Source organism: Galleria mellonella, unplaced genomic scaffold, assembly GCF_026898425.1.
Source record: "Galleria mellonella isolate WM207_F2 unplaced genomic scaffold, CSIRO_AGI_GalMel_v1 utg1812, whole genome shotgun sequence".
NCBI classification, from domain to species: Eukaryota; Metazoa; Arthropoda; class Insecta; order Lepidoptera; family Pyralidae; genus Galleria; species Galleria mellonella.
Window position 1 is genome coordinate 596,036 of NW_026442022.1, and position 19,089 is coordinate 615,124.

A 19,089-nucleotide genomic window follows, 5' to 3' on the forward strand; every position below is an offset into this window, starting at 1 on the left:
GAAAGAAAGAAATTAAATAAACATTTAAAACAATTTAAAATTCAAATTACAAAAATATATCAAAATTAAAATTTTATAATAAAAAAAATATTAATTATAGAAATTAATTATCTAAGAATTTATGATTTATTTACCAGAGGGAGACTTTGTAGAAAAGTCGTTTGCTTGGGTACCTCTGTACCATTCGTGTTTCAACCGTGAAGCAGTTGTGTTTGCATGGCTGTATTTCGGTTTGAAGGGTGGGATATGGCGTGAATTTACAGGGTATAGAGGAATAACACCCGAGTTCTCAGGAATGGCAACGCATAGGGGGTATCATGGGCGAAACAGTATACTCTGTTATGTCCATGGTACTGCTCATGTCTATAGGCGACGGTTACCACTTTCCATCAGGTGGGCCGTCAGCTTGTTTGTATATATATATATATATATATATTATGGTCGAATTTCGACTACGGAACGAGTACTAGTTTAAATAAAATATAACAAAACTATTGTATGTTGCAAGTAACAGATAAATAAATATGTAGGTATATTAAAATAGAACTTATATCTATAGGTAAATAGAAACCAAAATAACAATCGACCTAACCTTCCATTGATAGGGAACACTATGTCACTGAGCTGATTATGACATTCAAAGCCATTACGACTAGCTGACGCGCCCCGGTTTCGCACGCATATTGATGTCACGGAATTTACCCTGACTTGTCTACCTACGTCACTAATTTTTTTATTACTTATTACTAATTTTAAATTATCGCTAACATTGTAAACACAAATATTGTTCTGCAAAGCAAATGTTTTATCACCATGAATTGTTGGTTTGATAAGGATTACTTTCAACCGACTTCAAAAACAAAGGGCTTAATTCTATTGTATGTACTTTTTTATATTTGTTACCTCATAACTAATAGTATTTTCCAAGTCGGTTTACAAGTGATGGACTTGTAAACCGACTTGGAAAATACTATTTTATGAAAAGATTCTTTAAAAAAGAATTTCCCAAAACTAGTGAGGTAACAAACATAAAAAAAAATATACAAACGACTTAAGGTTTCTTTTTTTATAAAAAAAAACCTTTCTCTTATTTCGTTGATTATAACAAACTTCTTTCTTATAGTATTTTTCAAAACTTTCCTCTTTCAAACGGAAATGAAAGACGGGACAATTTTATTTCATAATGAATAAATAGTGATAGCAATCGAAACAAATAGCTATGTTTTCCCGCAAATATTTGCAAAGCATTAAATAACATTATATTATTTTCTAATACATACAGATTCTATTTTAGTCGGTAGTGTTTGAACAGAGATACAGGACTGGAGGAATACTGAACACTGTATGCGTTGGGCTTAACCGCTGATCCCACTGCAAACTTATGTGTAATCTCTCCGCAGCACCCGTATAAAACATCAGCATATTTTACTTTCAAATTAGTTCGATGGTTGAGAATGGTTACGGTGTGAGTCCATACGTCCATAAATGGACACAAATAGTCCTAAAGTTTATACTAATTAGTAATATTTGGATTGTAAATAGTCAGAGATAATGGTGTTGAGTAAAACAGACTCGGAGGCGCCGGCGGCGAAGGAGGTGATACCCCACGACCATCTTTTCAAAGTGACCGGCTTGTCGTCGACAAATCTGGAGAAATTGGCTCAAGGTACATCTTCTATACTTATAATAAATCTGTAGAGAGGTCAATTCTGTACATGAAATATATTTCCAAAATAACTATCAGGCGGTGATTAGTGATCGATACTGATGCCAAAAATGCAATCGGTAAAATTTTTGTCTGTCTCTCTGTATGTTCGTTATAGAAACAAAAACTACTCGACGGATTTTAACGAAACTTGGTACGATTATTCTTCATACTGCTGGGCAGGTTAAAGTATACTTTTTATCACGCTGCGATCGATAGGAGCAGAGCAGTGAAGAGAAATGTTGGGAAAACGGGAAAAGTTACTCCATTTTTAAGCTTCCGTCGCGTGTGCAGCCTTAATGGCCACTTTTTAAGATGTAAAAATGTCCACCCATGCGAAGCCGGGACGTGTCGCTTGTTCACAATATAAAGAAATAAATAACTAAATATTTTCGCGAGTATAATCGCGTAATGGGGTTGTCAGAGACATTTGTTAATCATTCCCAAGTTTAGTTAAAATTATCACAGATATACTCTCTAAATTAGATTAATTACAAACCGAAACATTCAATGAAATAATCTATTTTTAACCCTTCTTTGCATGATTTTTTTTTTATTTTTGAAATAAATCAAAATTAAAGGATTAATGGTTAAAATAATAAATTTGATAACTATGTTTTTTTTCTGCAATGGACATTCAAAAGGTATCCAGACACGATCAAGTTAAAGTGAACTTGTTCTTATATATAACTTTTGGACATTCAATGTTATGATGGAAATTTCCACCATTATGCAAAGAAGGGATAAATTTGTGCCAATATTGAATGCAGCAAGCAAAATTCATTAGATTGTCTTATGGTCGGATGTTTGTTCGCTTCTTTACACTTCATTCTCTTTAGGCTTCTTTGTGAGTATACTTATAGTACTTAGCAGGAATCTTTGCATACTTTCCCGTTATAGAATGAGTCACCCCTTCTTTTCCCGTGGGTGTCGTAAGAGGCGACTAAGGGTGGGCGAGGGATGAACAGCAGTGTCCCTCTTAAAACATCTCCAAAGTCCAACTGCGGTTGCCAACCCACCTGACAAGTGGGCAAAGTCTATGTTAAACTATTCATTTACTTCTATTAAAAGAAACTATAGAATCGTACGGCAATTTGGTTTCGTCGATCGTCTTCGTCGATCTTAGCTTACATAATCTTAAAGCGATGTCCAAATGAAGAAACTTGTCGATAAATACTTTTGTATTTTTTTTTTCTGTATGCGTTACACGATATCTTCACCAGTTTTAGTTTGTTTTTTTTTTTTTAATCGACAGGATATAGTTCTATATTGGTCCCATATAATTCTAATTATGGTTGAAATCGTTTCTTTTGCAGAGTAATATCCTATTTATTTTAAATTCTCAATCAGAACTTAACACAACACGATTACACGTAAATATAGTACCTATATATATATAATGAGTAGGGATAATATTTATATTATTACATGTATCACATCTCCCATACCAGAGGGAGACTTTGTACAAAAGTCGATTGCTTGGGTACCTCTGTTCCATTCGTGTTTCAACCGTGAAGCAGCTGTGTTTGCATGGCTGTGTTTCGGTTTGAAGGGCGTGAATTTACTGGGCACAGAGGAATAACACCTGAGTCCTGACTGAGGAATGGCAACGCATGGGGGGTATCATGGGCGAAACAGTATACTCTGTTATGTCCACGGTACTGCTCATGTCTATAGACGACCGTTACTACTTTCCATCAGGTGGACCGTCAGCTTGTTTGCCATTCTAAATTGTATAAAAAAAATTTAGAATTAACAGAATTTTTCACCGCGCCTCTCACCAAATTGTTTATAATTACTCCTCTCCGTCCAAAGGTTGCCTGGAAGAGATCGCTCTTAGCGATAAGGTCGTCCATTGTTTTCTCACTGTGATTATCTCTTGTAATTGTTTATATTTATAATAAGTTTACTATTGTAATATTTTAGAGGAAACAATAAAGAGTATCTATCTATCTATCTACACACCTGAATTTTATTGCCGCCGTTTCGATGTGGACTACATAAACAACAGACAACGAGAAAGTCTGAAAATTAACTGAAATCCCGTTTGTGGCGACACTTCTTCATATTAAACACAAATATTTTAACTGTATCTGTGAAATATTTCGTCATGTACCAGTACATTTTAACTATTTCCTTTTAATTCAAATAGTGATATTACTGATACTACTACTACTACTCTACTCTCTACTCTCTACTCTTTACTTAGAGAGAAGTGTGGACTGAAAGACGATGTAGTGACAAAAATCGAAATAGGAATGTTGCGTTGGTTCGGTCATTTGGAGAGGATTGATGAAAGAAGAATTACGAAAGAGATTTATCGAGCAAGAATGAATGGAGATGTCGGTAGGAGCCGCCCTAGACGGACGAATGTCGACCAAATAGGCGACGTGCTGAAGAAGGGCCAAATTAAAAGTACCCGTAACCGGCGAGCGTGTATGAAAATATTGATGAATGTGGAAGAAGCGAAAGAGGTTTGTTTGAATCGAAGCATTTGGCGTTCCATTGTTTCTGCCTACCCTAATGGGAGACAGGCGTGACAGATATGTATGTATGTATGTATGATATTACTGATTTATATTATTATTAATTTTGGTACTATCAAAGTTGCTTATTGCAAAATAAAAACTACTTATCAATTTATAAATTAAGTATTGCCCGAGACATTCCATTTAAGTTGAAATTTTCAAAAGACCTCCCTTAGCGAATGCTTACGTTATATAATAAATTCACGTTCCAAATTTCAGATCTCTAGACTTATTCATTTTAGCTGTACATTGACAGCGATTAAGCGATTGTACATTTGACAAATGACTGTACAAATATAGATTAAATACGTTAGTATTTACGATTGTGATGAACATCGTACCACTTACCTAAGCTTGAGGATTGATTAAAAAAAATGTAAGACGGCCAGCAGATCGAATGTTTTTCCGCAAAATCACACCAAAAATATCCCAATACGTGTTACAAAGTAAGATTATTATACAAATTACGTCTCAAACTGGTCTAGTTTACGTTTGGAGTGGAGCCAACACTGTAACCGGCCGGTCCGTCGAATTGACGTATTTACTGTAAAATGTCACAGTACAGTTTATGGGCGCTCTTAATTTTATGTTTTGCTGCTGAACTAATATTTATTTAAAGAATGGAAAAACAACGTCCATAGCTGCGAACATTAGAAATAGGTTTTTTTTTATTAGATGGGTGAAAATGGGATGTTAACCCCGCCTGCGCTATCGGTATAGTCTAGCGGGACACCAGTGATAGGTGAAAGCAGGTCAGTTAGCCCATAGTGAAAAATTCCGTGAGAATTAACCATGATGGTTTCCAGGGGGAACCGCGTGGAGGTCGTCCTGATAGGGTACATTGCTAGCAATGGAACTGTTTGATCTCATTACTAACACCCTCTCCCCCCCCCCCCCATTAGGAATATGTTAGGTATGTCCATGACGTTATTAGAGTTAGCCTAGCATTCAAACATAAAAACACCATTGTACAGTTTGTTTCCGGGGACAGTTAATACTCTTATAAGTACTTACCAGTGGGAGACTTTGTACAAAAGTCGTTTGCTTGGGTACCAATGTCCCATTCGTGTTTCAACCGTGAAGCAGTCGTGTTTGCATGGCTGTGTTTCAGTTTGAAGGGTGGGATATGGCGTGACTTTACAGGGTACAGAGGAATAACACCTGAGTCCTCAGGAATGGCAACGCATGGGGGGTATCATGGGCAAAACAGTATACTCTGTTATGTCCATGGTACTGCTCATGTCTATAGGCGACAATTACCACATTCCAACAGGTGGGCCGTCAGCTTGTTTGCCATTCTAAGTTGTATAAAAAAAAGTATAAAGCCACGTGGTGTGTACTGGAAACTATTGTGGTTTTATTTTTGATGGGTGAAAATGGTATGATAACCCCGCCTGCGCTAACGGGATACGCTAGCGGAGCACCAGTGCAGGGTGATTGATGAGAATGAAAACAGATCAGTAAGCCCATCACTATGAATTCATCAGGAATTAACCATGATAGTTTGCAGGTGAAACGGCGAGGAGGTCGACCTGATTGGGTATATTGCTAGCAATAGGATTCTGAGTCTCCATTACTAACAATCCCTTTCCCCTCAATTATTGTGGTTAATTACTGATGAATTCATCACGATGAGCCAACTGACCCATTTTCATCCTTACCTAGCATCCCTGACTGATACCCCACCAGCGCATACCGGAAGTTACCATTCCATACAAAAGCCAGTCGATTAGTATTTGGCTTTGGAGACCCCAAGATTGAATCCCATCTCTGAATCTCCCCGAATTTCCAAATTCACGATTGAATCATTAAAAAATTCAAATCTCTTGTGCTTCGGAGGATACGCAAAGCCATTGTATAACAAGTCACGTCAGAGACGACTTAGAGACTCCAGATAGCAGAGGGCGAAAACTCCTATAGTTCAATCTTTTCTGGTTATACTTTACGCCAAACATCCACACATATTTCTGAATAGAAAAAAAAAACAGTCTTTTAAATTGTCGTTTCTTTAGAAATCTACTGCGAACCTGGCAAAATGACAAGAAAGTTCGCTAACGTATGTTCTGCTAATGTATATTATCTGCTTAGAAGAACCCGCAAGAAACTAAAGTTACTTCCGAAAAGTATACTTATTTCATCTTCAGCAAAATAACACTTCCTGTTACCTGTTCTAGATGCAGAAGCAGCGGACTTCGAAACTGCGATCGCCGCGACAGGGTATGGCAAATTCAACATCTGCCTGATGCTATGCATCTTGCCCGCGTTCTGGAGTGCCGTGTCGGTCTCCAGCTCTGTATCCTACATCTTCACACAGGCCCAGTGTGACATGCAGCTCAGTTTACTAGACATGGGAACACTTAACGCTATCACTTATGGAGGTAAATTATCTTTTTTATGATATTTAGAATGGCAAACAAGCAGATGGACCATCCAATAAAAAATGTTAACCATCGGCTATAGACAGGAATATACATAGACATTAGAAACACGCTGTGATGCCCTTGTGTAACCATTCCTAAGGACTATGGTGTTATGTCTTCATGCCCTGTAACTAGTAAATGCCATACTTGAAGCTGTAATAAAGCAATCAAGCACTACTGCTTCGCGATTGAAACCTTTGTTCTCAAAGGTGCACATACAGAGAACTCATGTGGAGACTTTGTACAAGATCGGAGTACCAGAGTACTTAACAGGAGTCTTTGCATACATTCGTCTTTTCACCATATTCTGCTGCCAAACTGCTTGCTCGTACGCTGTGTTCCAGTTTTAAGGGATATTGTAGCATTACTGAGTACTATGTCTTAAGATTTACATTGTCATAGGTTCTGGTATGATGTACAAGTGACGCCTCTAAGAATTCTTGAGCTATGGAGGCCTCTTACCATTAGACGCATTAGCTCGTATCATTAATTGTCATTACAAGTCATTAACGTGCCCTTGATGATGACGTTAAACTAAGATAAAACTTTAAGTTAATTAGGTTTAGTTAAATTTGTTTACTTTTAAAATCATAAACATAGTATATAATATAATCAAATGCATATATACTTAGTTTACAAATCATATAAAAAAAAAATTGTAGGCTTTTTAAGTTCTGTAGTCAGAGGTATGACGACATATTATTGCTTTCTATTTTTGCCCACTATGTTATAATAGGTGATAACTACTATAAAAGCTTATCAGACGCACCAGGTACAAGGATACAAGTTTTTATCATAGTAGAATTAAATCAATAGTCATTATTTTATTTCCAAATTCCTTCTAGTCTAATGTTTGCACACTCGTAACATCTAATGAGATCATACGTTTGTTGATAAGAGATAAAATTGATTCTATACTATTATAGCTGTTGAATTTTCATGTAGTATTAATTCATCTATATTCAAAATATAAAACTTACATCCAAGAAATGGTATTTAGATTTTTAAACTTGCTTATTATTATTTTTTTTTATTTTTTACGACTAAATAACAAAAAACATTTTATTCATAAAAACCCCTTTTATTCATTAAAACTCCTTTTATTCATTAAAACCCCTTTTATTCATTAAAACCCCTTTTATTCAAAGAAACCCCTTTTATTCACAAAGAACCTATTTTATTCGTAGAAACCCCTTTTATTCGTAGAAACCCCTTTTATTCATAAAAATCCTTTTATTCATAAAGACGTATTTTATTCGTAAAAATCCCTTTTATTCATGAAAACCCCTTTTATTTATAGAAATTCTTTTATTCATAGATACCCTTTTATTCATAAAAACGTATTTTATTCATAATAACTCCATTTATTCATATAAACGTCAAACCTCTCATAATAATTTTTAGCTATTGAACTGTTTTATCTTTTTCTTTTGCACTGATTTCTCAATTTGAAAGAAAATTACAAAACACCCCAATTATTAAAATACTCGTAGATTCGTTGAACGTTTTAGTTTTTATGAATAAGGAGGTTATAAACGAGAAAATTGTATTTTATTATTCCTTTCTTTTTTAACTTCCCTTAATATTCCTAAGATTCTGTTCAAATACATATTATAAATGTGAAAGTGAGTTTCTAATAACGATATTTATATTTATTTATACTTTTTTGTATACAAAAATTATATTGTTATATATTTACATTAAATAAAAACGTACAACTGGCGAGCTTAACTCTGTAAGAGTTCTCCTCCAGTACACCCTGAGTGGAAAGAAACATTAATTACTTTGTATATTTGTTTTTGTATTTGTGATGGGCTGCTTTATATACCGATCAATAAATATATTAGTATTCCAATTATGCGATCAGAACCGCGTGTAAAAACTAGTAATATATAATTTATAGTAAATAGGCAGCCATCACAAGATCAAGACACTCCTCCAGCATCATAGGAAACCGTTTTTTTTTTTATGGGTGAAAATGGTACGGTAAGCCTGCGCTAACGGGATACGCTAGCGGAGCACCAGTGAAGGGTGATAGATGAGAATGAAAACAGGCCAGTTAGCCCATCATGATGAATTCATCAGGAATTAACCATGATAGCTTCCAGGGGGAACCGCGAGGAGGTGGACCTGGTTGGGTATATTGCTAGCAATGGGATTCTCAGTTTCCATTACTAACAATCCCTTTCCACCCACATTATATATTTGTTTTTGTATTTGTGATGGGCTGCTTTATATACCGATCAATAAATATATTAGTATTCCAATTATGCGATTAGAACCGCGTGTAAAAACTAGTAATACATAATTTATAGTAAATAGGCAGCCATCAGAAGAACAAGACACTCCTCCAGCATCACAGGAAACCGTTGTGCAAATACAACATAAGTAAATTTAATTAGTTACCTACGGCATATATAAATTTGTTTAATTTTCTCGTGATACATGAATATATAATATATGTTTACTAAATATATATATATATATATATATATATATATATATATATATATATATATATATATATAACATTGTTTACTATTTCAAAGTCAATACAATGTCATAATTGTCACATGCAAATGTTGACAATACAAACATTATTACTCGTATACTCGTATTTTTGTTTCACGCTGATTGTTATGTTAAAATTTAACGTAACGTGTGTTTACTCATTTGTAATCATAATTCATTTGACAATCATAAATGTCTTCTTGTAATTAAACTAACTGGAATTTTTTTTTATCAAAATTCGTTAATAATGACAAAAAGGTCGATGGCCCTTTAGATACAAAATGGCGGCGAAAGGTCGTCTGTAAAGTTAAAACAAAAAAGTATCTATACAGCGAACCAATGGTAGGCAATAGAATAGACCTTACATAGAATGAAATAGACTTCCTTGCACTTCAGACTAGGGCACGACAACATTGTTTTTTCACAGTGAAATATTATACGTAAGACTGTAGTATGCCCAATTAGGCAAATCGTACAAAATTGTATTTTGTATACATGCGCTCCACGACTCTTCAGTTATTTAATACGAAAGGCATAATTTATTGTATTTATTTAAAAGAATACACATAAAGGTTTTAAAAATAACATTTTCCAGGTATGATCTCATCTGCGATGATTTGGGGCTTTCTGTCGGACACCCTGGGCCGCCGCAGGATCATGGTGTGGGGGTTCTTCTGCACCGGCATAGTGGAGATGTGCGTCAGCATGAGCCAGAACTTCATTATGCTACTCCTCACCAGATTCGCCAGCGGTTTCCTGTGAGTATTATTTGGTATGTCTACTGTTTATTGTACAGAAAGATAAGAAGTAACATGTTTATAGAGAAGTAATTTATGTACCAAGGATATGTGCTTAGAGCAAGGAGTTTTCTTTCAGCAAACCTGATGATTCTTCTTCAACATTGCGACTTCAAAGAAGTTTTCTCTCGCGAACGCTCAGACTATGGAATAAGCTCCCTGTCAAGGTTTTCCCTAAAGACTACAGTATGGGGTTCTTCAAAAAGGGTATATTAAGTTTTTTTTAGAGTCTGCAACGCGCACGTGACACCCCTAGTGTTGCTGGCGTCCATAGGCTACAGTGACCGTTTACCATCAGACGGGAAAAAATTAAACAATAATCTAATACTAACATAGATTATAAATTTTATTTATAATCTATGTTATTACCTCTATTAACTTTTAGACTTTTTAAGTTTTATAAGAGACAGGAATTAATTTCCTTCTACCCTCACTTTGTCATAAAAACATTACCTCAGTATAGCATGCAGTCGGTAATTGCATTGAACAAGGACATGGCCAATGCTGTGTGCAGAAACCCTCTGTCCAGTGACACAATTAATGTTGTGTAGGTCAATAAGTGAGTAGGAGAAATTTCGGAAGCGGACACATGACAGCGGCAAATCAGTCCACTCGAGACCATTTTGAGGGGAAAGGGATTGTTAGTAATGGAGACTGAGAATCCCATTGCTAGCAATATACCCAACCAGGTCAACCTCCTCGCGGTTCCCCCTGAAAACTATCATGGTTAATTCCTGATGAATTCATCATGATGGGCTAACTGGCCTGTTTTCATTCTCATCTATCACCCTCCACTGGTGGTCCGCCAGCGTATCCCGTTAGCGCAGGCGGGGCTAATACCATTTTCACCAATCAAAAAAAAAGTCCACTCGAGACCACAACCAAGGTAACACCAGGTCAAAACGTAAATTAGTTGACCTAAATGATTGCTTTAAATCCTTTATAAGGTCTCTTATAAAATCTAACTTGTTCACATTCGGTGATAAACCATAGTACTCGTAATAAATATATTGGGACTTTCTTACTTTTTAAATCTGTAAAAAAAAGAAATAATATGGAAAAAAAGAACTAAAAGAATATCTATTTTAGATACAGCTATTTAGAGTAAGTGGGCATCACTCCATGGTGCTGTTCAAGTTAGCCATCAGATTTATATGAAGATTTATATGGAAAATGATTTTTTCTAACAATTTCCTATTTCAGTTTCAACGGTCCCTTCGCAGTTCTCATCTCGTACCAGGCCGAACTCCACCGTGCCGAGTTGAGGGCCAGGGTCATCCTACTAAGCAGCTTGTTCTACACCATAGCCAATACAACGCTGCCGCTGTTAGCTTGGGCTATACTAACCAAGGACTGGCACTTCTACTTATTTGGCACTGGCTTTGGTGAGTATTGTTCCTGAAGTCTTTTATCCTACTATCTTACATTTTTTTTTTTATACAACTTATAATGACAAACAAGCCGACGGCCCACCTGATAGAAAGTGGTAACCGTTGCCTATAGACATGAGCAGAACCATGGACATAACAGAGTATATTGTTTCACTCATGATTGATACCCCCTATGCGTTGCCATTCCTGAGGACTCGGGCGTTATTCCTCTGTACCCAGTAAATTCACGCCATATCCCACCCTTCAAACCGAAACACAGCCATGCAAACACAACTGCTTTACGGTTGAAACATCCTTCATATATCTAATATTCACTTCTTGTTGGTTAATGAGGAGGTTAGTCGCTATTGCTATCAATATAGCCAGCCAGGTCGACCTCCACACGGTCCCTCCTGGAAACTATCGTGCTGAATTTCAAGTGTATTTCTTTTTAATGGATGATAATAGAATGGTTACTCCGCCTACACTATCGGTATATACTGGCAGGGCACCAGTGAGAGATGATAGGCGCGGATGAAGCAAGTCAATTAGGCCACTGTGACGAATCTAACAATAAATCAATAACGATGGTTTTCAGGAGAAACCACGAGGAGGTCGACCTGACAGGGTATATTGCTAGCAATGGGGTTACTAATCTCCATTACTAACAGTCCCTTTTCCACCCAGGAAAGGGTAATTTCAGGTGTATTTATCACGATGGACCAACTGACCTGCCTATTCATTCTCACCTATCATCCCTCACTGGTGCTCAGCTAGCGTAAGGATATGATAGGGAAGTTACAGGGTACTGTAACTCGAGATTTTTTATACACAAAGCTGAATAAGGTGTGAGTTATGCCTTTGGTAATGGCTAGGGATCATAGGTTGCAGTAGCCTCCTACCTTCGAATTGCTAGCATGGGTTTTTTTTTAAATGGATAATAATGGAACGGTAGTCCCACCCACGCCATCGGTATACACCGACGGGGCACCAGTGAAGGATGATAGGTGAGTATGAAGTAGGTCAGTTAGCCCATCGTGACGAATTTAACAAGAAATGTTCACGATGGTTTCCAGGGGGGCCACGTGGAGGTCGACCTAATAAGCCATATTGCTAGCAATGGGGCTGTCAAACTCCATTGTTAACAATCCCTTTCCCCCCTGCTAGCATGGTTGATTATCCACAAACGACCATCGACTTATGTGTCAATCTAAAATATCTACGAACATTTAAATTCTCCTCTTTGTCAACAGTAATTCACGCTTGGAACCTATTTCTTTTGGCGACGGCGTTAGTTCCCCTAATCACCGGTCTGGTCTTCCTTTGCATGCCAGAAAGCCCCAAGTTTTTAATGTCAAGAGGAAGAAATGAAGAAGCAATGCAAATTTTCAGAAAGATATATGCCATGAATACTGGCAAGCCGATGGATGACTATCCTGTAAGTTATGTAATTCTCATACAGATAGAAAGATCATTACTTTTCTATTTACTTCAAAAAAGGAAAACGTTTAGTATTTTACTGTTTTTTTTTATGATATAATAGGGAGGGAGGGAGACTTTGTACAAAAGTCGATTGCTTGGATACCTCTGCGCCATTCATGTTTCAACCGTGAAGCAGTTGTGTTTGCACGGCTGTGTTTCGGTTTGAATGTGTTATTCCTCTGTACCCAGTAAATTCACGCCATATACCACCCTTACCAAGCCGAAACACAGCCATGCAAACACAACTGCTTCACGTTAGAAACACGAATGGGACAGAGGTGCACAAGCAAACGACTTTTGTACAAAGTCTCCCTCTGGTAAAGTACTCTAACTGTACCCGATATTAAATATTTGAAAAATTATCTAAGATTGTTTCTATTCAGAGAAACCGAAATATAAGGTCTTCAGGCTTTCAATACTTACAGTATTCTATTATTTGCACTTCAGATAAAAATCTTGGTAGAAGAAAAGTCAGAGCAACAGGCGCAAGGTCTGGCGGCTCTGCGCGGGGGCTGGTCCCAGCTGGCGCCCCTGTTCCGACCGCCACACCTCAAGTGGCTGCTGCTTGTTTGTATCATACACATGTGCTGCATGTTTGGGTATGTATAATTTTCAAAACACTTCAAAATGAAGAAGGCTCTCAAGTCGATTGTATTTTTTTTATGTTCGTTACCCCATAACACCGTCAGTTCTAAACCGATTTGGAAAATTATTTTTTATCTGTAATCTAATAAAATATATCTACAGATTGGTCTCATACAAATTTTCTCAAAATCGGTTGAGAGGTGGGTTGGCAACCGCAGTTAGGATTTTGGTGATATTTTAAGAGGAGCACTACTTCTCATCCTTCGTCCATTAAATTCTCTTAGTCAGCTCTTACGACACACACGTGAAAGGAAGGGGTGGCCCATTCTATGCCGGATTGTCTTAATCCTGGAATATGATAACACCTGGGACCATGTTATAGCGTATTCTGTGCTGAACAGCACAGAATACTTGAATGTTTATAGGTGACGGTTAACACTTTCCAGCATCCAGAGGGAGACTTTGTACAAAAGTTGTTTGCTTGGGTACCTCTGTTCCATTCGTGTTTCTACCGTGAAGCAGTTGTGTTTGCATGGCTGTGTTTCGGTTTGAAGGGTGGGATGTGGCGTGAATTTACAGGGTACAGAGGAATAACACCTGAGTCCTCGGAAATGGCAACGCATGGGGGGTATCATGGGCGAAACAGTATACTCTGTTATGTCCATGGCACTGCTCATGTCTATAGGCGACGGTTACCACTTTCCATCAGGTGGGCCGTCAGCTTGATTGCCATTCCACGTTTCATAAAAAAAACTTCTTACAGATCGAACACGTTGAGACTCTGGTATCCTCAACTGGCCGCCATGATACAGTCAGACAGTAACGAGGGATTGTGCGCAGCCATAGCTCCGGAGGCTGTTCCTGCTCCCGATATACTGTGTCAACCAATAGAGACTGACATGCTGACATACCTGCAGAGCGCCGTGGTAGGCGCCGGCTCCGTACTCACTTATGGAATTGGAGGTTTACTTATTAATAGGTAAGCAGTTTATTTATACTCTCTTGATTATGGTACTTAGAAAACTTTGTTTTATATTACATCATAGACATTTTTTTTTTTATTTATTTTACAATTTATTGCACCATTTATTAAATAATAAATACATTTAATATTAATGAGAAGTGATACAAAAGGCGGCCTTATTGCTAAGCAATCTCTTTCAGACAACCTTTGGGTAGAGGACATTGAGAAAAGAAAGAAAAGCAAAGGGTAGGTGGCGCACTATTATATAGATACTAATATATACAAACATATATATAAATAAATATATACATACACATACTTAATAGCACAAATACGTTAGTTCTTTAAATAGTAAATAAATACAGATAATTTGATAATTTCTTATAATTAAGATTTTAGCTAAAAACAGGCTTACCAGACATTTGAAGGTGATGTCTCTCACTGGTAAATCACATGGGAATGATATTTATTGAAAGTAGCTCCACCCTTTGCAGCATCAAACGTTTCTAATCATATAACTCGGCGAGTACAGGGGGAAAGGAATTGTTAGTAAAGGGGCCTAATCCTCCACACACACACTCCCTCCTGGAAACCATCGTGGTTAATTATAATAGAATTCATCACGATGATCTAACTAACCTGCTTTCGTTGTCACCTATCATCCCTCACTGGTACCCAATGTACACTAATAGCGCAAACGATGCAAACGTTCGATTATCACCCATTAAAAAAAAAACTCAGAGTACATATACACCAGACCCGCCGTAGAAAATAAACTAGTGCAGAAGCGAATTTTAATTTAATAACATCTACAATTTCGTCGCCTACTGTGTGGTCCCGGCATAGAATTGGCCAACCCTTCCATTCCCGTGGGTGTCGTAAGAGGCGACTAAGGGAACTTAATTTTTTTTATATATATTAATGGTCGAGGGATGGGCAGCAGTATCCCCCTTAAAACTGCGATTGCCAATCCGCTTGCTAAAAATGGCAACTAATAATAAGACCCTCATAATGGGGTAGGCCTATGTTCAGAAGTGGACGGTAAATGCCTGATACTCGTATAATAATTTCGTCTGTCCTTATAAATATCTCTGTTCCATACAGATGCGGGAAAAAGTTTGTGAACGGTTTCTGCGGGCTGTTCAGTGCAGCTACAGTGATCATGCTGCCGTTCCTGGGCAACGGAGCGTTGTCAGTGCTGGCCATGATGACCACTGCGCTTGCGTTCACCGCGCTCGGCGGAGCGGCGCTGTCGAGCATCTGTGTCGATCTGTTTCCCACATCGCACAGGTACGTATTTTTTTGTAGAAAATGGAATGGCAACCCCGTCTACACTATCAGTATACGCTGGCGGGGCACCAGTGACGGATGATAGGTGAGGATTAATGTAGATCAATTGGCGCATCGTGACGAACTCATCAAGAACAAAATAAGTTCTTGATAAGTTCGTCACGATGTGCCCGCTGGTAATCAATGCGCCTTTCCACTCAGGGTTTGTTGGAAGAAAACTCTTACAGAGTTAAGCTCGCCTGTTGTACATATCTATTTAATATAAATGATATCATCATAGTCGTAGAATACTGACGGATCTGACAAAGAAATACATATATAGATCCGTCAGTATTCTACGACTATGTGTGTAATTTTTTGTGTACAATAAAGTATAAATAAATAAGTTCCTTCCATACGGAGACCGCGTGGAAGCCAAACTATCAGCATATGTGACTGAGGGGATAGGATTGTTAGTAATGCGTACTACCAGTGCCCATTGCTAGCAATATACCCTATCAGATTGACCTCCACGTGGTCCCACCTGGAAACCATCGTTCTGAATTCCGGGTGTATTCGTCACGATGGGCTAACTGACCTGCCTTTTCATTCTCACCTACCACTCCTCAATAGTGCTCGGTCAGTGTATATCGATAGCGCAGGCGGGGTTACTATTTTATCATCACCCATTAAAATACAGCGTGTCTAATTTTTTTTTTTTGGCACCAGTGAAGAATGATAGGTGAGGATGAAGCAGGTCAGTTAGTCCATCGTGACGAATTCAACAAGAATTGTTCACGATGGTTTCCAGGGGGAACCACGTGGAGGTCGACCTAATATGGTATATTGCTAGCAATGGGGCTGTCAAACTCCATTGCTATTAATCCTTTTCCCCCTGCGTGTTTAATATTAGGTCTATTCTTTTTAATGGGTGAATCACGATGGCTTCCACAGAGAACTGCATGGAGTTCGATCTAACAGGGTATCTATATTGCTAGCAATGCGTTATAAACCCTGTTATTAACACTCCCTTCTCCCATAATGGGTCTGTTAGACCTTATAACTAACAATCTACATGTAACTACCATCACCATCACATAACAATGATACTGCTCCAGGGTGATGGCAATGGCGACGTTTCTGATGTGCGGCAGAATGGGCACCATCGGCGGCACCGTCACGTTCCCCGCCCTCATACAGTACGGCTGTTTCCCACCGTTCATCACCATAGCAGCTGTGTTAGCCGGTGAGTCGCTATAGACAATGTATTTACCAACCTTCGCGAAAAAATAGAAATAAACAACATACCAAGTGGTAATATAAATTCATTTGCGTAGATACCTACATACATTTATGTACAATAGTCTTCCGGTTTTAAATTTTTTATATCTTGAAATACTGATCCATAAATTTTCAGGTATATTTATAATTTTATTGTTCTACGCCATCTAACAATGAATCAAGAAACTACAAATTAAATAATTTAAAGTATGTGTGAATAAGCACAGAATCCTATGTAATCATTGTGCTTGAGATTAATAAATTCACTTATTCGTCAAAAGATGGCGCTGATATACTTTTTTTTTTCATAATTAATGAAATCTTGTGATTTAAATGAATTTGCTTAGAGTCAATTCTAAAATTGATGGTTTACTTTTAATTTAATGTTAAATCTAAAAGTGCACTTTTACATTTCAGCTTACGGGCTGGGCTGCGCATTGGTCCCGAACACAACTTTAAAAAAATTAGAATAACATTTAGTATTGATTGTAAAGCCAAAGATTTTTGCCTTTTTTTATCATAAATTCTGTTAGTATTTTCTTAGGTTATGTATATAATTTCTTTTTTTTTAATTATACTTACTCGAGGTTATATTTTATAAGTTGCCTGCATGTTTTGTACAAATAAGGAATAAGTAAATGAAACGGCTGACATTTTTAAAAAATATTTTCTTTCTTTATTTATTTATAATTTATTGTATCCTAATCTCATCCTTCTTTCAGTCAAACTCACAACTCATACACTTAACCGGCGAATCAGGGGGACTATCTAAATTATTTAATTTATTATTATTTTACATGTCACATATTTTCAACAATGTATTCGTATAAATTAACGAACTATGGACGGTATACGAAACCTCACAGTGAGGCAACATCACTGTAAACATTTCAACGTTTAAGGTATTGGAGACAGAATGGCGCGGATTCCGGGATGTCTTCAAATCTGTATTTCTAAATAGACTATTACAATCAAAGAATGGTAGTTAAAAATTGATCCCACTTTAATTTTAAACGACATGAAAAATGGCAATTTTTTTTTACATTTTTTTTTTGACAGTACACAGACATCCCGGAATGTGGTACAATATTAATTTAAAAATCTATTTATGTAATATTTTTATGATATTATAAAAAAGAGCGACATAATTAACAAGTTTAATAAAAAATATTGGAAATAAAACAAAAAAATATTTTTTTTAAATACAACATCAATGTACATTGTCAAAAATATGTGTAACATTTCTTAAGATTGCTACATCAGTCTAATGCAATGACTAAACAGCAGTTTCGTTAGATTTTTTTTTTACCAATTATACATAACAATGTTAACAAACAAATTATGCTGGGACTGTACTTTGTGACAGCTTCACGATACACACCCATTATAAAACTATCCAATTGTCTGTTAGGCCAGAATGATTCTCCCAAATTTTATTAATTAGCTAGAAAATGTCGAAAAGTTCGCGGAATGGCGGGGATGGTGGGGCTTGGTTTACACATCCATAGTAGTAGGTAGTCACTTGTTAAGAGTTTACATTACCAAGTTTGAACCAAATCAGGTCATGAGATTTTAAGTTGTCGACCCGTAAACAAGTGAATCGGGTAGAAGTCAGCGAGTATTGGGAAAATTTAACACCGCACCTTTATCAAGTTCCTCGCCAAGCAAGGGGGATCCGTTCAGAAGATTTTTCAAAAGCAGTTACCAGAGGCGGACTCTGCCCCTGGTGAAACCATAATGTCAACCCGCCTCCCCCTCATACGGCGAACCTTTCGACCACCCCCCCCGTATATCATCTCAATGGACCGCTTCCTTGACTGGCCTGTCGATTTTCCTTGAAGTATACTAGTGGATTATGACAAAGCAAGATTTCTTTATACAGACTAGAATGAAGTGTTTTATTGTCAACTCACTTTGTCTAAACGGTACACTCTTAAATTCGAGGCTTATATATAATAATAATTTATATATATATATATATATATATATATATATATATATATATATATATATATATATATATATATATATATATATATATATATATATATATATATATATATATATATATATATATATATAAAATATTATAGGCCAGTGAAATTGACTGTATTATAACCCTATGTAAATTTTGGATTTAAACATTATATTTATCTGAAAATAAAACAAGGCACAAT

General features: G+C 36.8%; 1 protein-coding gene across 1 annotated transcript; it reads left to right on the top strand.

Annotated features, from left to right (window-relative positions):
* The first annotated feature begins 1,437 nt into the window (after positions 1-1,437).
* On the top strand, positions 1,438-18,868 carry LOC113518859 (synaptic vesicle glycoprotein 2C-like). The gene is made up of 10 exons (XM_026903879.3): positions 1,438-1,666; positions 6,408-6,611; positions 9,760-9,922; positions 11,165-11,346; positions 12,585-12,769; positions 13,261-13,412; positions 14,162-14,377; positions 15,467-15,652; positions 16,750-16,877; positions 17,330-18,868. Exons 1-10 carry the CDS (start codon positions 1,552-1,554, stop codon positions 17,383-17,385), a joined length of 1,587 nt encoding a protein of 528 aa, XP_026759680.1. The 5' UTR covers positions 1,438-1,551; the 3' UTR covers positions 17,386-18,868.
* Positions 18,869-19,089: the final 221 nt, after the last annotated feature.

Bases quoted from the DNA above. Each gene is read 5' to 3' on its own strand.
- LOC113518859 (XM_026903879.3), top strand. From the start codon at position 1,552: ATGGTGTTGAGTAAAACAGACTCGGAGGCGCCGGCGGCGAAGGAGGTG. The intron at 11,347-12,584 runs GTGAGTATTGTT...CTTTGTCAACAG, and splicing joins CTTATTTGGCACTGGCTTTG to TAATTCACGCTTGGAACCTA. The intron at 16,878-17,329 runs GTGAGTCGCTAT...TTTACATTTCAG, and splicing joins CATAGCAGCTGTGTTAGCCG to CTTACGGGCTGGGCTGCGCA.